General features: G+C 40.8%; 1 protein-coding gene across 11 annotated transcripts in view; it reads right to left on the bottom strand.

Annotated features, from left to right (window-relative positions):
* Window positions 1-1,598: 1,598 nt before the first annotated feature.
* Window positions 1,599-15,698, bottom strand: part of AUTS2 (activator of transcription and developmental regulator AUTS2) — a 984,419-nt gene continuing 970,319 nt past the window's right edge. For all 11 annotated transcript variants that reach the window (XM_019493307.2, XM_019493306.2, XM_014608106.3 and 8 more), the window contains 5 exons: window positions 14,995-15,136; window positions 14,498-14,575; window positions 12,069-12,152; window positions 10,883-11,105; window positions 1,599-4,780 (listed from right to left, as the gene is read on the bottom strand). In XM_019493307.2, the coding sequence (XP_019348852.1) occupies window positions 3,544-4,780; window positions 10,883-11,105; window positions 12,069-12,152; window positions 14,498-14,575; window positions 14,995-15,136 (1,764 nt within the window). In that variant the 3' untranslated portion in view covers window positions 1,599-3,543. The remainder of the gene's footprint in view (window positions 4,781-10,882; window positions 11,106-12,068; window positions 12,153-14,497; window positions 14,576-14,994; window positions 15,137-15,698) is intronic.

Genomic DNA, 15,698 nt, shown 5'->3' on the forward strand with positions numbered 1-15,698 from the left:
TTCCCTTTATATTAGAAATTCAGAAAACAGCAGGATGAGAGAGATGCGTCTTGAATGGAGAAACTCTGCTAAAAAAGATTAATTAATTTGTAGCTGGAGGATAAAATCTCCATTTCAGGCTTTATTTTTAAAACATATTTCATCACTTATCTGTATCAGCACATTCTTGCATGTGGCAACTCTCCTATTGGGATTAAAACCCAGATCCTCAGAGGAATTGATATGTCTAAACCTTGTTGGTAGTCAGAGTCCTAAATGTTTTTTGAGGATCTGAGCCAGAATATCTATTGACGTCAGTGGTAATTGGGGTCACCAGCGGGGACTATAATCTCTGATCATTTAGGGGTTGACTCAGCTCCAACTGAAGCAAATGATAAAGCTCCCAGGATGTTTAGTAAAATGAAAGACTATAGGGGTGGAAGATCACTGGCCATTCCCTTGGGTTTCTTTCCCCACATCAGTGCATGAAGAGACTTCCTTCAGTAATTTCCATTCTTCCACATCCATCTAAGCCTCTGGCTTCTCTCAGAGTTGGAAGTATTTTTAATCACGTGCATCCAAAAAACTAAGACTTAGTTTCCTTAGAAAAAGAAAAGAAAGCTGTTTCATTATGCAATTACTATACAATGCTGCTGGGAATATGCACAGTTCACACAAAGTAGAATTTTAAAGAAATGACCATTCTTTGTCTTAATTACACAGGTGAAAATCCAGAGTAACTGCATCAACAAAATCAGATTTGCATGGATGTAACAATAGAATTTGGACAATGGTCCATGGGTGGAGAAATGCAGAAGAGCAGCATTTGACCAGAAAAACAACTTGCACACATGATCAAACACCTTTAACTGCTTTCAAAAAGAAACATGCTGTGTGCATTAGTGAGGGAGAAAGGAAAGATTTCTTAGGTCTTGCTGAAGATGTCACAAGTTACTCCTGGTCAAAGGTAACCTCAAAGTTTCCATAGTGCTTACAGCAGGTTTCTAACCAATACAAATTAAAAGACTTACAAGTCACACACACAGAGTAGATGAAGTTCCTAAAATTGACATGAAAGAAACACCAAGAAGGGCTGAATAATGTTTAAGAAAGAAACAAACTCGTGTACAAATTAAAGAGATTCCCTATAAATTAATGCTTTTGTGCATATATGTACAGAACAGTGATTCTGATGGAAGGACAACATTTAGAGCCATATCCTCAGCTGGTATCAACCCGCACAAATCAGAGGTGTGAATGGAACTGCAGCAAACTTAATGCTAGACTCTGAGGCAGCAAGGCACTTAAATACATGCTTAATTTTAAGCACCCAATTAGTCCCATTGGCCCCAGTTAATGTCAAAGCAGGTGAAGGCAGATGTTTAAATATGATGAAGAATCAGGACCTACCTGAGGATCTGACCTATTCTTTTTAGATATAGATATATATTAGTTACTTTTATAGGTCAGGCTTGTGGAGGTCAATCTTTTCCCCCACCCCTAGTTGTTTTATTGTATTTTATTTTATTTTTTTTGAACAAAAGCCCGGTCTTGGGAAGAAATAGGATTTCTTCCCCATAGCAATGATGGGGTACTCTACACAAAGAAGCACCTGGCAGTTTAGTTCACATTTTTTAATAACATGGCACAATTTACATTACACAAGTCTTCGCTGATGAGGAAACATGCTGAAGATTGAGAGCCGCTTTACTTTTCTTTTCACATAGGATCTAGAAAGGACTTTATTACATACAGGATAAACAGCAAAAAGGTTTGTATATAACAATCTCTTTACAATACTGAAAGCTACCACTACGGTTCCAGTGTACATATTCTTCAGGGTTGTTTTTTTTTTTCCTTTTGTTCTTTAAAAAAAACCACTGCACAACATCTGGAGTTCACAAAATCTGAAGCTCACAACTAAACCTTCAGTTGACTACTAAAATAGATCTCTGATCATTAGAAACAACTGTCTGTAGTTAGACTTTTTTTCTTTCTTTTTTTTTTTTTTTTTTTTTGCCAAAACAGGATAACAACTTCAGATAGCACTTTAATACACTAGAAGACCAATGGAACTAATTTTATTTCATACATATATTTTACAGTCCAGTAGACAAGATATTGAATTCTCTCTGATAAAGTCATATTCTCTCCAAATATTTAGACAAAAACTTAACACATTATAAAAACAAGTGTTATGAAAAGACAGATTTCAGAAGATTGAGGCTTTTTTTTTAAACAAAAAGAAAAAAAAAGGAAAAAAAAAAAAGAAAAGGACCATAATTTCATAGCATTTCATTCCTTCTATGATTAGGGAACAACAAGGCTGACTTCTTAGCTATTCACAGACTTTATTGCCAACTGAAATACAATAAGTTGCAATATGAAATCTGCATGGGAGTTCATTAATTTAACTATTGATCCACAGTGAAAACATATCCAACGTCTTAAGAAAAGTATTAGCTTTCTTGGAGGATTCAAGATTTCAGGGTAGCTAAATTGACTTAACCAAAAAAAAAAAAAAAGTGTGTGTACAGATAAGAATGACACACCATAGAAACAGACACGAATGGCTATGATCAGATTATTTTCTAAAAATAAATTTGACATGTTAAGAGACAAAACTTCCAGGAAGTATCCGACATTTGACTGTTACTCTGTATAACCCAGATTAAGCGTGGCAGAAAAACCACGTTGTCGTGTTAGACACTAGAGTACTAGTGGTTACAGTTTGCTATTCTGCACGAGAACTGAGAGAGACGTGCTACAGTTACATTAGCATCCTGATGCTGGGGTTCGTACGGAAAACTACATTTCTAACGGGCTGTTTCTTAATCAGAACAAGCGAGGAGAACTGATTCATTTTGTAGGTGAGCTTGTTCAGGGAAAATATGACTTTAAATATGTTGTGTGTTGAAAAGGCTCCTTTGATTTTTAAAGGCTTTTGTGAAAAGCCTTAATATTCATTGCATAGTTGAAGGGGTTTAGCTGTCTATAACAATATATGTAACACAGCATAAGCAGACTGTGTTGATCAATATTAAGTTTGCAAATAGCACAGTTTAAGAAGGATTAATGTATCATGTTACTTAATTTTATCTATTTACATTTGTACAAAGTAAAGCTTTCATCTTACCCTTTTGCATATATGAACCATTAACCCATGACACAATCTTTATACATATATATCTACAAATGTCTTCACTTCTGGTCAGAAAGAGCTTTGTATGGTTGGTTGTGGTAGTGGTGGTTTGCTTTTAACCAAATTATTCTGAGTAGCGTCTTATTCTTCAGTTCAAATTTTTAAAAATTTTTAAACTAGAAATAAAATAAGAGGAGGAGACACAAAGAACATATGGACTTGGCTAAAAGATCTGGAAAATTTCAACATATAATATACAAAAAACCATTTCAAAATCTTTGCACTTGGGTCTATACATTTTGTACAGTGGGTCACATCCACAGTCTGAGTCAATGACTAGTAAGAAGGTCTTTATATTATGTTCATTTACAAGGGTCTGTCTCTCTTTCAGCTTTATTTTTTTTTTGCTTTTTTTGTTTTGTTTATCGAGCTTCGATGTCCTTTAGGGTATGAGAAGGAGGCCTCTCTCTCATCTCTGTTGACAGAGGAGTAGTCCTTCTGGGGGACCCAGGGCGAGGACCCAAAGTAGAAATAAGAGGTGGAGGGGCGCTGAGAGCTGCTGTGGGAGGAGTTTTATTGAGAATGCCATTCTGGTGTCCCGTCGGGGGACTGACTCTGGGGTAGTGCATGCTGGGAAGTCCTGGGGTGATTAAGCTCGGGTGAGGCAGGTGACCATCCAAGGCGGCAGGGTGAACTGAGTGCAGGCGTGCATGTTCGTAGTCCTCTCTGAGCATGTGCAACCGTTCCCTGTCATCCAAGTGGTTGCCCCTCTCATGCTCACGCCGTGGGTCGACAGAGAGAGGGTGGTGGTGGTGGTGGTGATTGTAGTCATGAGGCTCCCTGTCCCTGAACGACCTGTCAGCTTCGTATAATCTTGGCGTAGAAAGACGATGAAGGGGGTCATTTCTTAGCAAAAAGTCTCTCCCCAGAGGGTCTCTCCGATGAATATCTAGCTCTCTGTAGGGATCTCTCAAGGGATCCCTCATTGGATCCCAGTGAAAGGAAGGGTAGGGGAAACGTTCTCCACCTGGAATTGGACTTATTCCCATAAAAGGTGTCATCATGCGAGTCCTATCCAGGCCACTGATGCTGTTCATGGGGTGTATGCCAGTCACACCGACAGTCATGGGCATAGACACTAAAGGACTTGGATGGACACTGGATGTAGATATTGGTGGGGGCTGGTCAGTTGACCTATGAGTTTGAGGTCCCTCAGGTGGAACATCATGGTCTTCCTTTCGTTCCTCCTTCACTTTGACTTCACTATTTTTCTTCGGATTATCGTACACAGGTTCATTCTTCCTCTCAGCCTCGCGGTTGGAGGTGCTATTAGGCCTTGTGCTCTCTACTATGGAGGGTCTAGCATAGGGTGAAGGAACCCTGGACATTTGTTTTGTCTCTTCCACCACTCTGCTTTCGTGACTCAGGCCTTCTTTCTCTGAAATGTAGTTGTCTTTCACTTTGTGCTCTTCAACATTGATGTCCTTCCGAGATTCAGAGTGATCCCTCTCTCGTTCTTTAGGCTTCTCTTTTTCTCGAATCTCGGGATTGAGATGGCTCCTGATCTGCTCAGCTGAGCTGCGGCTATGTCCAAGGGAGCTGACTGGATGGATAGGTGCTGGCGAAGGATGGCTGGAGTGTCTTTTCTCAATACTCTCCCTGTAAGAGAACAAAGCATAGATGTTAACGCCTGAGCATCTCTGCAAATAAAGCAAAGCCTCAGGGTCCTGACTCCCTCTTGATAAGTTTTGCAGGAAGTTAGAGATGTGCCCACTTTAATCTATCATCTGTTTTGGCATCACAATACTACTAAAACACCCCTTTTCTAAACTGTTCTTATTCTATTACCTAGACCCAAAATAAGCAAGGTCTCTGCATTTGTCTTGCAAACCACCTACCAAGTTTTCATCAGTGAAGACAATAGTCATACCAAGAGAGACTGGCACTTGTATATGATTTTAAGCAACAGCCTCAAGAGTTTTTAAAGAGGTAAGAGAAGAAAAAAACCCATCCTAACTTCACCCTCAAGAGTAAGTGAAACATTACATTTAAATTGAATGGTTAAAATAATTTTACCTGACAACTTTTGCTATTATAGACTTGGAAAGAGAAGCTTTCATGTTCAATCTCTATACCCTTATGTACATAACTCATTTCTCTTGGCGTAATTTCTGCCTTTTTTCCTGTTCAATTTACTTTGTGAGGGATAATTTTTTTTTTCTAAAAGTGAAGAGAACTTGGAAATACAAATGATACCTCCCCTGGTACTGCTGATTGAGATAACCAACAAACTCAACCTGGGGCAGGGGCCAGTGCAAGACTGAACATTTAAACTCTCAACTAGGCTTTACGTGAAACATCTGTGTTGCACAGATCCTCAGCTAACTTCTGCATGAGGGTGATTTCCACCCTGTATGCATTTTGTTTCTCAATTCCCTTCTTGAGGAGGAGCAGACAGAGGGGTGCAGCAATACGTCTCTGGTACTGCTGAGAAGTCTCCAAGTTCCTGAATCGTTTCCATTCCTATTTTAGACCTAATTTATGGCACAGAAAATGCATTAGACCAGGGGACAGCAAACCTATGGCCCACCTGCAGGCCTGATCTGGCCCATAGATGAGAGGCTTTGGTGGCATCCAGTGGTGGGAGATCTCCCTGTGCTACCACCGGGGTGAGTGGGAGCTGCAGCAGGGTACGAGTGCCTGCCTTTGACCCAGGGTGCGTCAGTCCAGCCCACAGCTGGAAAAAGTTGATTACCTCTGCATTAGAAAATGATCTCCTCTCATGTTTGAAGAACTGTTGACCCTGCTGCAATTGCTGCCAGCAATAAATGGAACAACCTCACTACTTACTGTGGGCCAGACCCACAAAAGTATTTAGATGCCTAGATCCTATTGATGGTAAGCACTTCAGTGATGTCAATGGGAATTAGTGCCTAAATCCCTTTGTGGATCTCTGTAACAAGACCCACGAGAAGAGTCAGTGCTGGGCAAGTGCTCATTGGTGGTAACAGCTCTCTCCCATGAACACTGCAGAGTTCTTTGCTGTTAAACCCGTGAATGACACGGGCAACGAGGCAGTCTGTGGTGCAGCCCCATTACGCATCTGCATCTCTCGATTATCAGGTTTCAGTGATGCAGTCTCTCTGCTTTCTCAGTGCCTACCCATGACTGGGGCCTGGATGAGGATAGCACATGCCAGGCAAGATACATAATGCTGGCTGGCTGGAGGACACAACCAGAGCAGATGCTGGAGTGGCCATCTACCCCAGCAATTAAGTTTTGCTTGCCTCTCTTTTTAAGGTATACTGTCTAGGGTGCCTGCTTATGGACAAAGGCTGGTTTTTGAAGGCCAAATAGCAGCAGCTTTGCCATCGCTGCCAAAAGGCCATCTTTTCACCTGCATGCAACTTCCTGAACACAAATCAGACCGCAAGCATCCCTGCCTCTGTTTCTAGATAGGCTCACAGCTCTGTGAAACTCCAGTTGCTACACTGAAACTTCGAATAGCGCAGAACGCAGCTGCTCCGCAACGTTTCTTTGAGAGCCTACCGTCTGCTCTAGTTACAGATTTATTGCCTGATGCCAATTTCCGATATTACTTTGATCTACTTTGTCCTATATTGTTTGGCTCCTGGCTCCCATCTCCTTCATGCTCTGTACCAACAGCTAAGACCAGCTCCTTGAATCCTGATTTGTATATCAGGATTTGGTTCCTTTATTTCCCCAGCTTGGCTCTATAGCTGCCTGCAGATATTAAAAAAAAAACCCAACAAAACAAAAACTCGTGATTTACCAGAAGCATCAGCATGTTACTTTGACCCGGCTCTGCAGCATTTATAGCTCAGGCACTTCAGCAGGGCTTTTTGGCACTTTTAGCTAAAGTTGATTCAATCACCTATTAGATAAAAGCACCAAAAAGCCCCAGTAAACTCCCAGTCTCTACAGATGTCAGGCAAGCCAGGTCCAACTAATGCACTGCCTCTTCTGGGTATGTGCTGGGCTTGGTATGGGGACGTGCCAAGTTTAAAATAAAGCACTGCTTTTTTTTTTTTTTTTTTTTAAAAACATCAGCAAGCAGGCTAGATTACAGGACTGCTGCCCCTGTAACTCTGCGGCCAGATCTATGGCATCAGACCCCTCTAGTGGAGACATGGTGCATAATGAACAGATTTTTCTGCTGGCTTTGCTGTATTCTCCCCCCAGACAACAGAAGCCAAGTCAGCAGAAGTCCTCCATACAGGAGGGTTGCAAGCAGAGCTGCATCAGCTGTATCAGTTTCTGACAGAATACTGTCACATACACCAGTCCTCCTTTTTCCAGCTTTCATGTCCCTCAGAGATGCCTACCTCCCATTATACAGACTTTTGTTTTGGGGAGTGATTTGAGGGGGCTATTTGTTTCAGTTATTTATGAGAGGAACTTTTATCCAATTCTTTAATTGACATGAAGTCAATTTGCTGCATCATTTATATATTTTAAATAGGGTACAAATAATTAGAAAGTACAGCAAGCATCTTGCATGATTAAATAACCCCAAATATTTCATTAGCATTCTTTCAGACAACCAAATTAAACATTTTTTTTTTTCTGGCAATTCTGTCCTACCCAATTAAGCAACCCAAAGATATTGATGAAGTCATCTCACAATGCTATTAATTATTATGTAAGTCATCTAAGTAAAGTGTAGCTTAGTGGCTAGAACTGGAAGTCAATTAACCTTTGTTCTACTCCCAGGTTGTCACAGGCTTACTAAACTACCTTGGGCATTTGTCCAGTTTCGCGCCTCCCACTACAGAAAGGATGTAGACAACTTGGAGACAGTCCAGCAGAGGGCAATGAAAATGGTTCGGGGGCTGGAAGACATGACTTCTGAGGAGAGGCTGAGGGAACTGGACTTATTTAGTCTGGAGAAGAGAAGACTGAGAGGGGATTTAATAGCAGCCTTTAACTACCGGAAGGGGGTTACAAGAAGATGGAGCTGGACTGCTGTCAGTGGTGGCAGATGACAGAACAAGGAGCAACAGTCTCAAGTTGCAGCAAGGGAAGGTTAGGTCAGATATCAGGAAAAACTCTCTCATGAGGAGGGAAGTAAAGCGTTGGAACAGGCTACCTAGAGAGGTGGTGGCATCTCCATCCTTGGAGGTTTTTAAGACCTGGCTAGATAAGGCCAGGTCTGGGATGTAGTTGGGGATGGTCCTGCTTTGCGCAGAGGGTTGGACTAGATAGATATGACCTCTTGAGGTCCCTTCTCACCCTCATTTTCTATGGCTCTAGGTCTCTGTACCTCAATTTTCCTGTATGTGTAATGACACAATAATACTTGAGTGAATGTGAAAAGTATTTTGATTACTACTAAACATGATGCATCTTGAAGACACATACTATATCTTGCCAGATAACTCTCATAATAATATCTGTGTATTTTATGTAACTAAGGGAGTCGGTAAATCTCTTATATTTTTATTTTCCAGGATCATATCCCCATCCATGCTGTCTTCAAGAACACAGACTCCTGTGTGGTGCATTTGAAATCAACTATTGTTAACGATCATCTTGTCCGTGAGCTGCTTTTTTCTCTTTTTTGAGTGCCATTTGGGAGTGGTGAATTTCTCAACAAAAATGTGGCAAAAATACTACAGGACAAAAAGTAGACTACATTACAACATAACTGTATACCAAATATTGGGTAAGGCAGCGATTTACTTATGCAGGTTTCATACGAATGCAACTCAGCTGACTCCAGTGGAATTAATCCTAATTTACACTGATATAACTAAGATCAGTATCAAGAGTTATGTACCTAATCAAGCTAACATGATGTCTCTGTGCTATTTGATACTTTCTTCCGATCAGATTTAAACTCTGTACAACACCAAAAACAGTTTCAATATTAAGCTGCTTCACAGCAACTCAGGTGACAGCCACACAATCCCAGCAAAGCCACAGACTAACTGTAGGAGTTGGGCAAATAAACCCAAATTGGGTTTTGAATTCAGATTTCCAACAGTAAAATGGGGTTAATACTTCTTTTGCCCTCAAGGGGGTATTATTAGGCTAAGTTTGAGTATGCAAGGTGCTCAGATACCACGGTGGGCAGCGGCAATAGAAGTATCTATCTGACAGGGTTGCAGAGTGGGATCTGTGGCATCTTCAAGTACAGGTATTTATGTTACTATATTGAAAAATAAGTCTTGAAAAAAATCACCATCTCTCTGTATGATACATCATTGGACTAGATAAGCGAAAGCCGTATTTTACTTGGATAGATGTGGTAACTGTTATTGTGCAAAAGTATGATGTATGAATGAAGCTTAACTTTTTTCAAGCTCTCAAATCAGGCTGATTAATAAAAAAGAAAGGTGTTTTGAACTATGATATGGAGTTCAGAGCAATGCAAAAGCAACCTGTAAGGAGCACATTTTTAAGTGAGTTTCTTTAGCAAGATACATTGTAACAAAACAACAAAATAGCAATGAAATAACCATGCCATCCTACAATCTACCCATATGGTCAATAACGATTTTTGCCAGCCACAGCCCATAGTTACACACAAGCCTGAGGGTTTGCAGGACTAAGTCCTTAATTTGCAATAGTAATTACTTCCGCAGAATTAAAATTAGAGTTGAAAAAAAATGAGCGTATACTACCAAATGGAAAATATTTCAAATGGAAAATGTAGGTGAAAAGATCTGTAGCTTGACTTATTCAAAAAGCTCTTAAAGTTTTCTTTTAGAATATTAAATATGTTAGTATAACTTCTGCAAAGCACATCCCCTAAATACTCCTTTTTAAAAAAATTAGAAATAAATAGCCATTATGCAGTAAAATAAGAAGCCAATTTGACAGGAAAGCTAGTCAACTACAGCTTAAAATCTGAATTGGGCCTCTATATGTTTGTCAAGCAAGATATAACACTTGCCAGCTGACAAACTTGTAATTTGAAGTTTAAATATTAATAGGATTTATTATTGATGTCACTGTATAATGGGAACAGTTCTTAAAAAATTGACCAGGTTTTACTGTTTGTTAACCCTTTCCAGCTTGGACAGGTTTACACGAGCGTGAAAATCCATGTAAGGCAGTAAATTACACGTGAGCTCTGAAATGCATAAAAGCAATGCAAATGTGTGGATTTCATTTTTAAGGACTCGAGGAAGGTTTAATGGACTGAATGAAAACTGAAATTTGCTGTATTATTGAAGCATGGCACACCTGAGCTTTTTCCAGCGCTGCATTTTTTTTATTTTAAATGCTGCAAATGGAAGAATGGTCCCTTTAGTCAGGGCTTTTTTCCCTTTCCTGTCCTTTTTTTTTTTTTTTGTAGTACCTAATGCATTTAGGATCAGATTTACAAAGGTATTTAGGTTCTCCAGGGTGTAATTAGGTGCCTGATGGGATTTCAAAAGTGCCTAACTCCATTGTCAGATATCTATCTACTACTTCAGCACCCGAAAAGAAATCTTTTGTAAGCATGCCCTCTAAGGCCCAGGTCACTTGTGACACTGGCAGAATCCTACCTCAGCAAAGCTGCTTCCAATTAACACAGGAGGAAATGAGAGGTGAATCAGACTGAGCATTTTCTAGGAAGCATCTGTACAGGAAGCATCTCTTCTGCATTATCAGCCTAACACTATTTGCAAGGACTGTGTTAGTTCTGCTACTGAAGCTAAGCTTTAACAACGTGCCAGGCTGGGAAGGGTTAAACACTGAACAGAGCCCCACGCTTCGAACTAGACAATTCTTGGAAGTGTTCTTTCGTACCTTTCTTTGTCATCTTTACTAACAGATGAGTCTCGTTTATCTACATCTCTATCTCTGTCATGAGCTGCAGCAGATGAACTGCGCTCCAGCTCTCCTGGCTTCAGCCAGGGCGGAGGGGTCGGGAACGAAGGAGGAGTTCGGTGCAGTCGGTTCCAGGGCTCGTGAGGGTTGCTAAAGCTCTGCATACTGGGGCCATCCTTGTGGCCGAACATTGAGTTGGGTGCTGAAATGGTGAAGTGGAAAACAAAAAGGTTTAAGAAAAAGGTGTGCTCTAGTGAAGGTACTTACCAAAACAACTTTTACAGCACTCAGAGTTAAAATGAATACATATTATTGGGAGCTGGAAAAGGAAAGGAGATTAACAGAAATTCATTAGAGGGTGTCATTCCTAACAATGGACAGGCATCTGACAGCTGTTTTAACCGTAAGGGAAAATTCTGCGTACAAAAGGGGAAAGAATCAGGATAAAACTGACATTTTCCACATTCCAAATGTTTTGGTTACAGCAGGAAATGAAAGTTATACCTGTTCAAGGCACAGGACTTGATATACGCAGTCCTGAACTCATGTAAAATGTGAGTGTGTGTGCATGTGTGTGTATATGTAATATTATATATAATACACACAAACGCACACATCATATATATAATTCTACAGACTAAAATCATAACATACAAAGGGTGAGGAGCAAGACAGTACGAAGAATGATGGGATTTTTAAGGACTGATTTTTTTTTTTTAAATAGCCAGACCAGGGAACATCAACAACTATTTTCACTACCAATAGACATGGGGCTAGTAAACTTTTCCAGCGTATGTTCTGGATCAGTAATCAGAGAGAGAAAAAAATCCTATCCTTGGATACAGATTACAGCTAAGCAGTATGCATTAACCACCTTGACCATTAAAACTAAGCTGTTAAGACCTTCACAGGCTTATTCAATAGATGGCTTCCAACTTGCTCTGTCTTTTAAAGTAAAGTTGTAAGGTCACCATTGGGTGATAAATTTAATCCAAACTAGCATAAAATTGTACCTTCACAAATAAAGGCTGCTTTTCAAAAAAACAATGCCTTTATGACTGCATGATCTAAGTAGTAACTGCTGAAGATACAGCAAACAACCATCTTCACTCAACACTCTGCATCACACAATGAACAGGAAATCATACAGAAAGACGTTACTCACTAACTGTTGGATTCCCAAGTCCTCCAAAGGCATTACTACCCACGGCAGCAAGACCACTGAATGAAGTTGGTCGATTAAAAGGCTCTGGAATCAAACAGAAGCAGTTGAAACACACAAACACAATAATAACTATGATAAGATATTAGTGCATTACCCAACTGCATTGTGTTTGCATGAAAACCAAGTCCACATCTATCACTAGTTGAACACCATTCAAAAGACAAGAGTGTTTAGAAAAATACTTCAAAGAATACATAATCTTGGACCTTCTGCACTACAGGGAGTAGGAGCTAATTAACTAAAGGCTATATAAGAGTCTTTATTTTGCTCCATTCCCATCTCTATTTCACATGCCCTCAGAAAATGTTCCTGGCTGGCTAGCATGGTACTGACCATCCTAAATAACATTGTCAAGCCACACTCCAGCTGTGTCTTCTACACCATGCTCAGGATACAAGCAAAGTGTCAAAAATGACAGGGTGTCCCTATATACTATTGTACTAATCCATGGCATGGACATAAGTGGAGACTGCTGAAATAATTTGTTAATGTTGTCTATGAAAACCTATGGATACTTTGAAAAAGGATTAAAATCAGTTTTCCAGCAGCTAAAGCACACAAGACACTGGTAAGCTTTATACATCCAATTTTCTCTTCACTTTAATGCTGGCAGAAGTCTAGTGACTTCTATGAAATTAACTCTGATTAATACTTGTCTGCACAAACAGAGAATCAAACCCAGTGTCTTTTGTGAAGCAAGCAAACAGCTGCTAGTGCAGAAGGACAGGCACAGGAACAAAGGACTGGAAGGGATCTAGGCTATCTAGTCCAGTCCCCAAAGTTTGATGGCAACTGTTTCGTCAAAGGCTCCAAAAGAACGTCCACATTAGATGCACATACAACATAGCAGCAAACACCCAGCACAAAATCTTCAAAGGGCTACAGGAAGAGAGAAGGGGAGACAAGTGTGTTAACACTGCCTAGGCAGGAATTTAACAGGTAAGCTATGCTTGATGATCCAAAGAAGTAGATCCGAAAGATCAGAGGGAAAATTCCTTCTCGACTCCAAAGCTAAGTACAGACAGTCAAAAGCCAAAGGCTGAATTGATTCAGTCTTCAGAGGTTAGTCTAAACTGCATAGACTGAACTGATAAGCAAGTGAACAGACATTCAGTTTTGATTCCAGAAATGCAGCCACGTGCCTGCAGTGGCCCAGGTCAGAAGCTGAGGGGCGCTAGAGCAGACCTCCCTGCTGGACTGGAGCAGACAGCTTGGGCCCACCCTGTGAGCTGGGGTTTGCAGAGGAGGTGCAAAGCATCCTGGGATGCTGGGGGACTGAGTTAACTTGAATCTGGAGGGGATCTGGGACAGAAGTTCAATAAACGGATTTAACCTAAATCAGTTAAGTCTGATACTACATCCACTGAGGTTTGTCTTAAACCGGTTTTGGCCATTTTGAAAGCAGTTTATGCGCACTGTCCCTAGCCCCTCCTCCAAATCAATACCAATGGTTTCTCAGTACCATTCAGAGCACCACTGCACCCTAGCCAATCTCTCACCTCTAGCTGTGGCCCATGTCCAGTGCTTCACAAGAAAGGAGGAAAAAACTCTACCCTGCTCCTCCAAATTAGAAGCCAAATAATGCATCCAAAGGGACAAAACATTAATCCCTAGCCTCTGCAAACTGCCAGTAGCAGCTCTCAAGCATGGGATTATCAGATAACTCCCAGGTATTACTTCTCCACAAATGTGGCGACTTTAATCCTCCCAAACACCCCCTTCCCCAGAAATGCAAGACCAAATTAGCTACTCAGACTGATTCTCCAAAAGGCAGCATGCCGTATTACTGTGTTGGAAAGGTTGTAGAAACTTTTAATGACTTGAAAAAAACCTTTTTGTTTCAAATCCCTGCTTGCACAAATGGAGGCCTAGCCGTTATACCTTTTATTATTTTTTTGACAAACAAAACTGAATCTCCTGTAAGCAACACTGCAGTGAAGCCTAATCACCTTTGTCTTTTTGAAAAATCATTCATTTTGCTCCAAGTTCCCAGCAGATATTTTTTTCAACTATTTGCCAGGTATGATTTCAACGCTGTAGCTATTTGCATTTAAAATGGCCTGAAATTTGTATTTTGCTTTCTAAATTTTAAGCGACTGCCAGAGCCTTTGTCCAAACAACAGTATGCCACTATTCTTGAATGGTAATGGGTGGCTGCTGTTTAACAATGCTCCACGCGCCACTAGAGAAGAACTGGGGCTACCGAGGAAAGAACAACTTGGGCAGTTGTCACTTTCAGTGGGTATTTAGGAGAACAGAATAGTTCAAACTGGAACTTGGCAAGGACACAAAGCATGCCTGTACATTATTTCCCTGTGGTATTCTCAGTTAATCCTTTAATGAAAATCCATAGCTAGTCACTCACTTACCTAAGTGAGCAGCTGGGTTGAGGAAGTTGCTGTGATGGGGAGGAGGGCCAAAAGGAGTCCCAGCCGGATGAGCACCACCTAAAAACACAAAGCCAAGAAAAAGGGCTTCCTAAATACAGAGCTCAGTTGATGAACTGCACTATCCGTGGCTTAACTCTTTGGTCTGTGAAAATGTCAAGTCACGTAAAGAGGAAAAGTTACCCTATTCCCTGCAGACTGACTAGCTAGTTCTCTCTTCTCAGGTGAGGGTCACAAACAGATATCAGGAAACCTGATCTGTAACAGATACCAGGACCTAACAGATACCAGGTTCCTGATTTTAAATGTACAAGATCGCAAATACATTATACACATACCCACCCACCCACCCATCCAAAGACTATTATTTGATGGAGAGCTTACGGCACAAAGGAGATTGGCCATTTCCTTTAGCACCGAGAAGATCAGCATTCCAGCTAGAACTCCATAAGAAGAATTTTTGATCTTGCAGTACTCACTGGCTGCAGAGAAGAGAGTTGAAGGCCGGGCCAGGTCATGGGGGTGGTGAATGGCTCCAAAGAGGCTAGGGCCTGGTGGCCTGCTTAGGAACTCAGGCTTCAGGCCAAAGTCCAGTTTATGCGGATCAGACTGCATCTGTTTCTGAAACAGAAAACGCAGCTTGAAAAAGCCCATCCTAAAATCACCCTCTGGATCATAATGCAGTAGCAGTGTGTTCACAAGAGAAGTGGGAAGAGGTCTTAATAGGAAATGGTATTAACCGGGTACTAGCTTCTGGCACCATGAACAGAGGTGCAGAGGAAGCAAAGGGCACAGAAAGAGAGAGAGAGACAGACAGACAGAAAACATCGTATCTCAGGTTCAAACTGGTGTTTTTAGGAAGTCTTGAATCAGCAAACCATTTCAGTCTGTGCTTAACTTTATATATATTCTTAAGTCCAATCCTATTCAGCAAAGCACATAAGCACACACTTAATTTAAACATGTTTCAGTCCCTGTTTACAAATGCATTTTGTTAACATATCCCTTCACAATGAATGAAGGGAATCATGAGCTGATACCATTAAGATTGTGACAAACCACCAATCAGATCTAACGAGGAAACCCCATTTTCAGTTCCTAGATTGGTCCTTAGCAGTGATCTAAGACTGCAAACACAGGTGGAGCTGGACATGTGAGGGACTGAAGAGAACAAAGTTAAGAG

The sequence above is a fragment of the Alligator mississippiensis genome, chromosome 14 (genome assembly GCF_030867095.1).
Source record: "Alligator mississippiensis isolate rAllMis1 chromosome 14, rAllMis1, whole genome shotgun sequence".
Lineage (NCBI taxonomy): Eukaryota > Metazoa > Chordata > Crocodylia > Alligatoridae > Alligator > Alligator mississippiensis.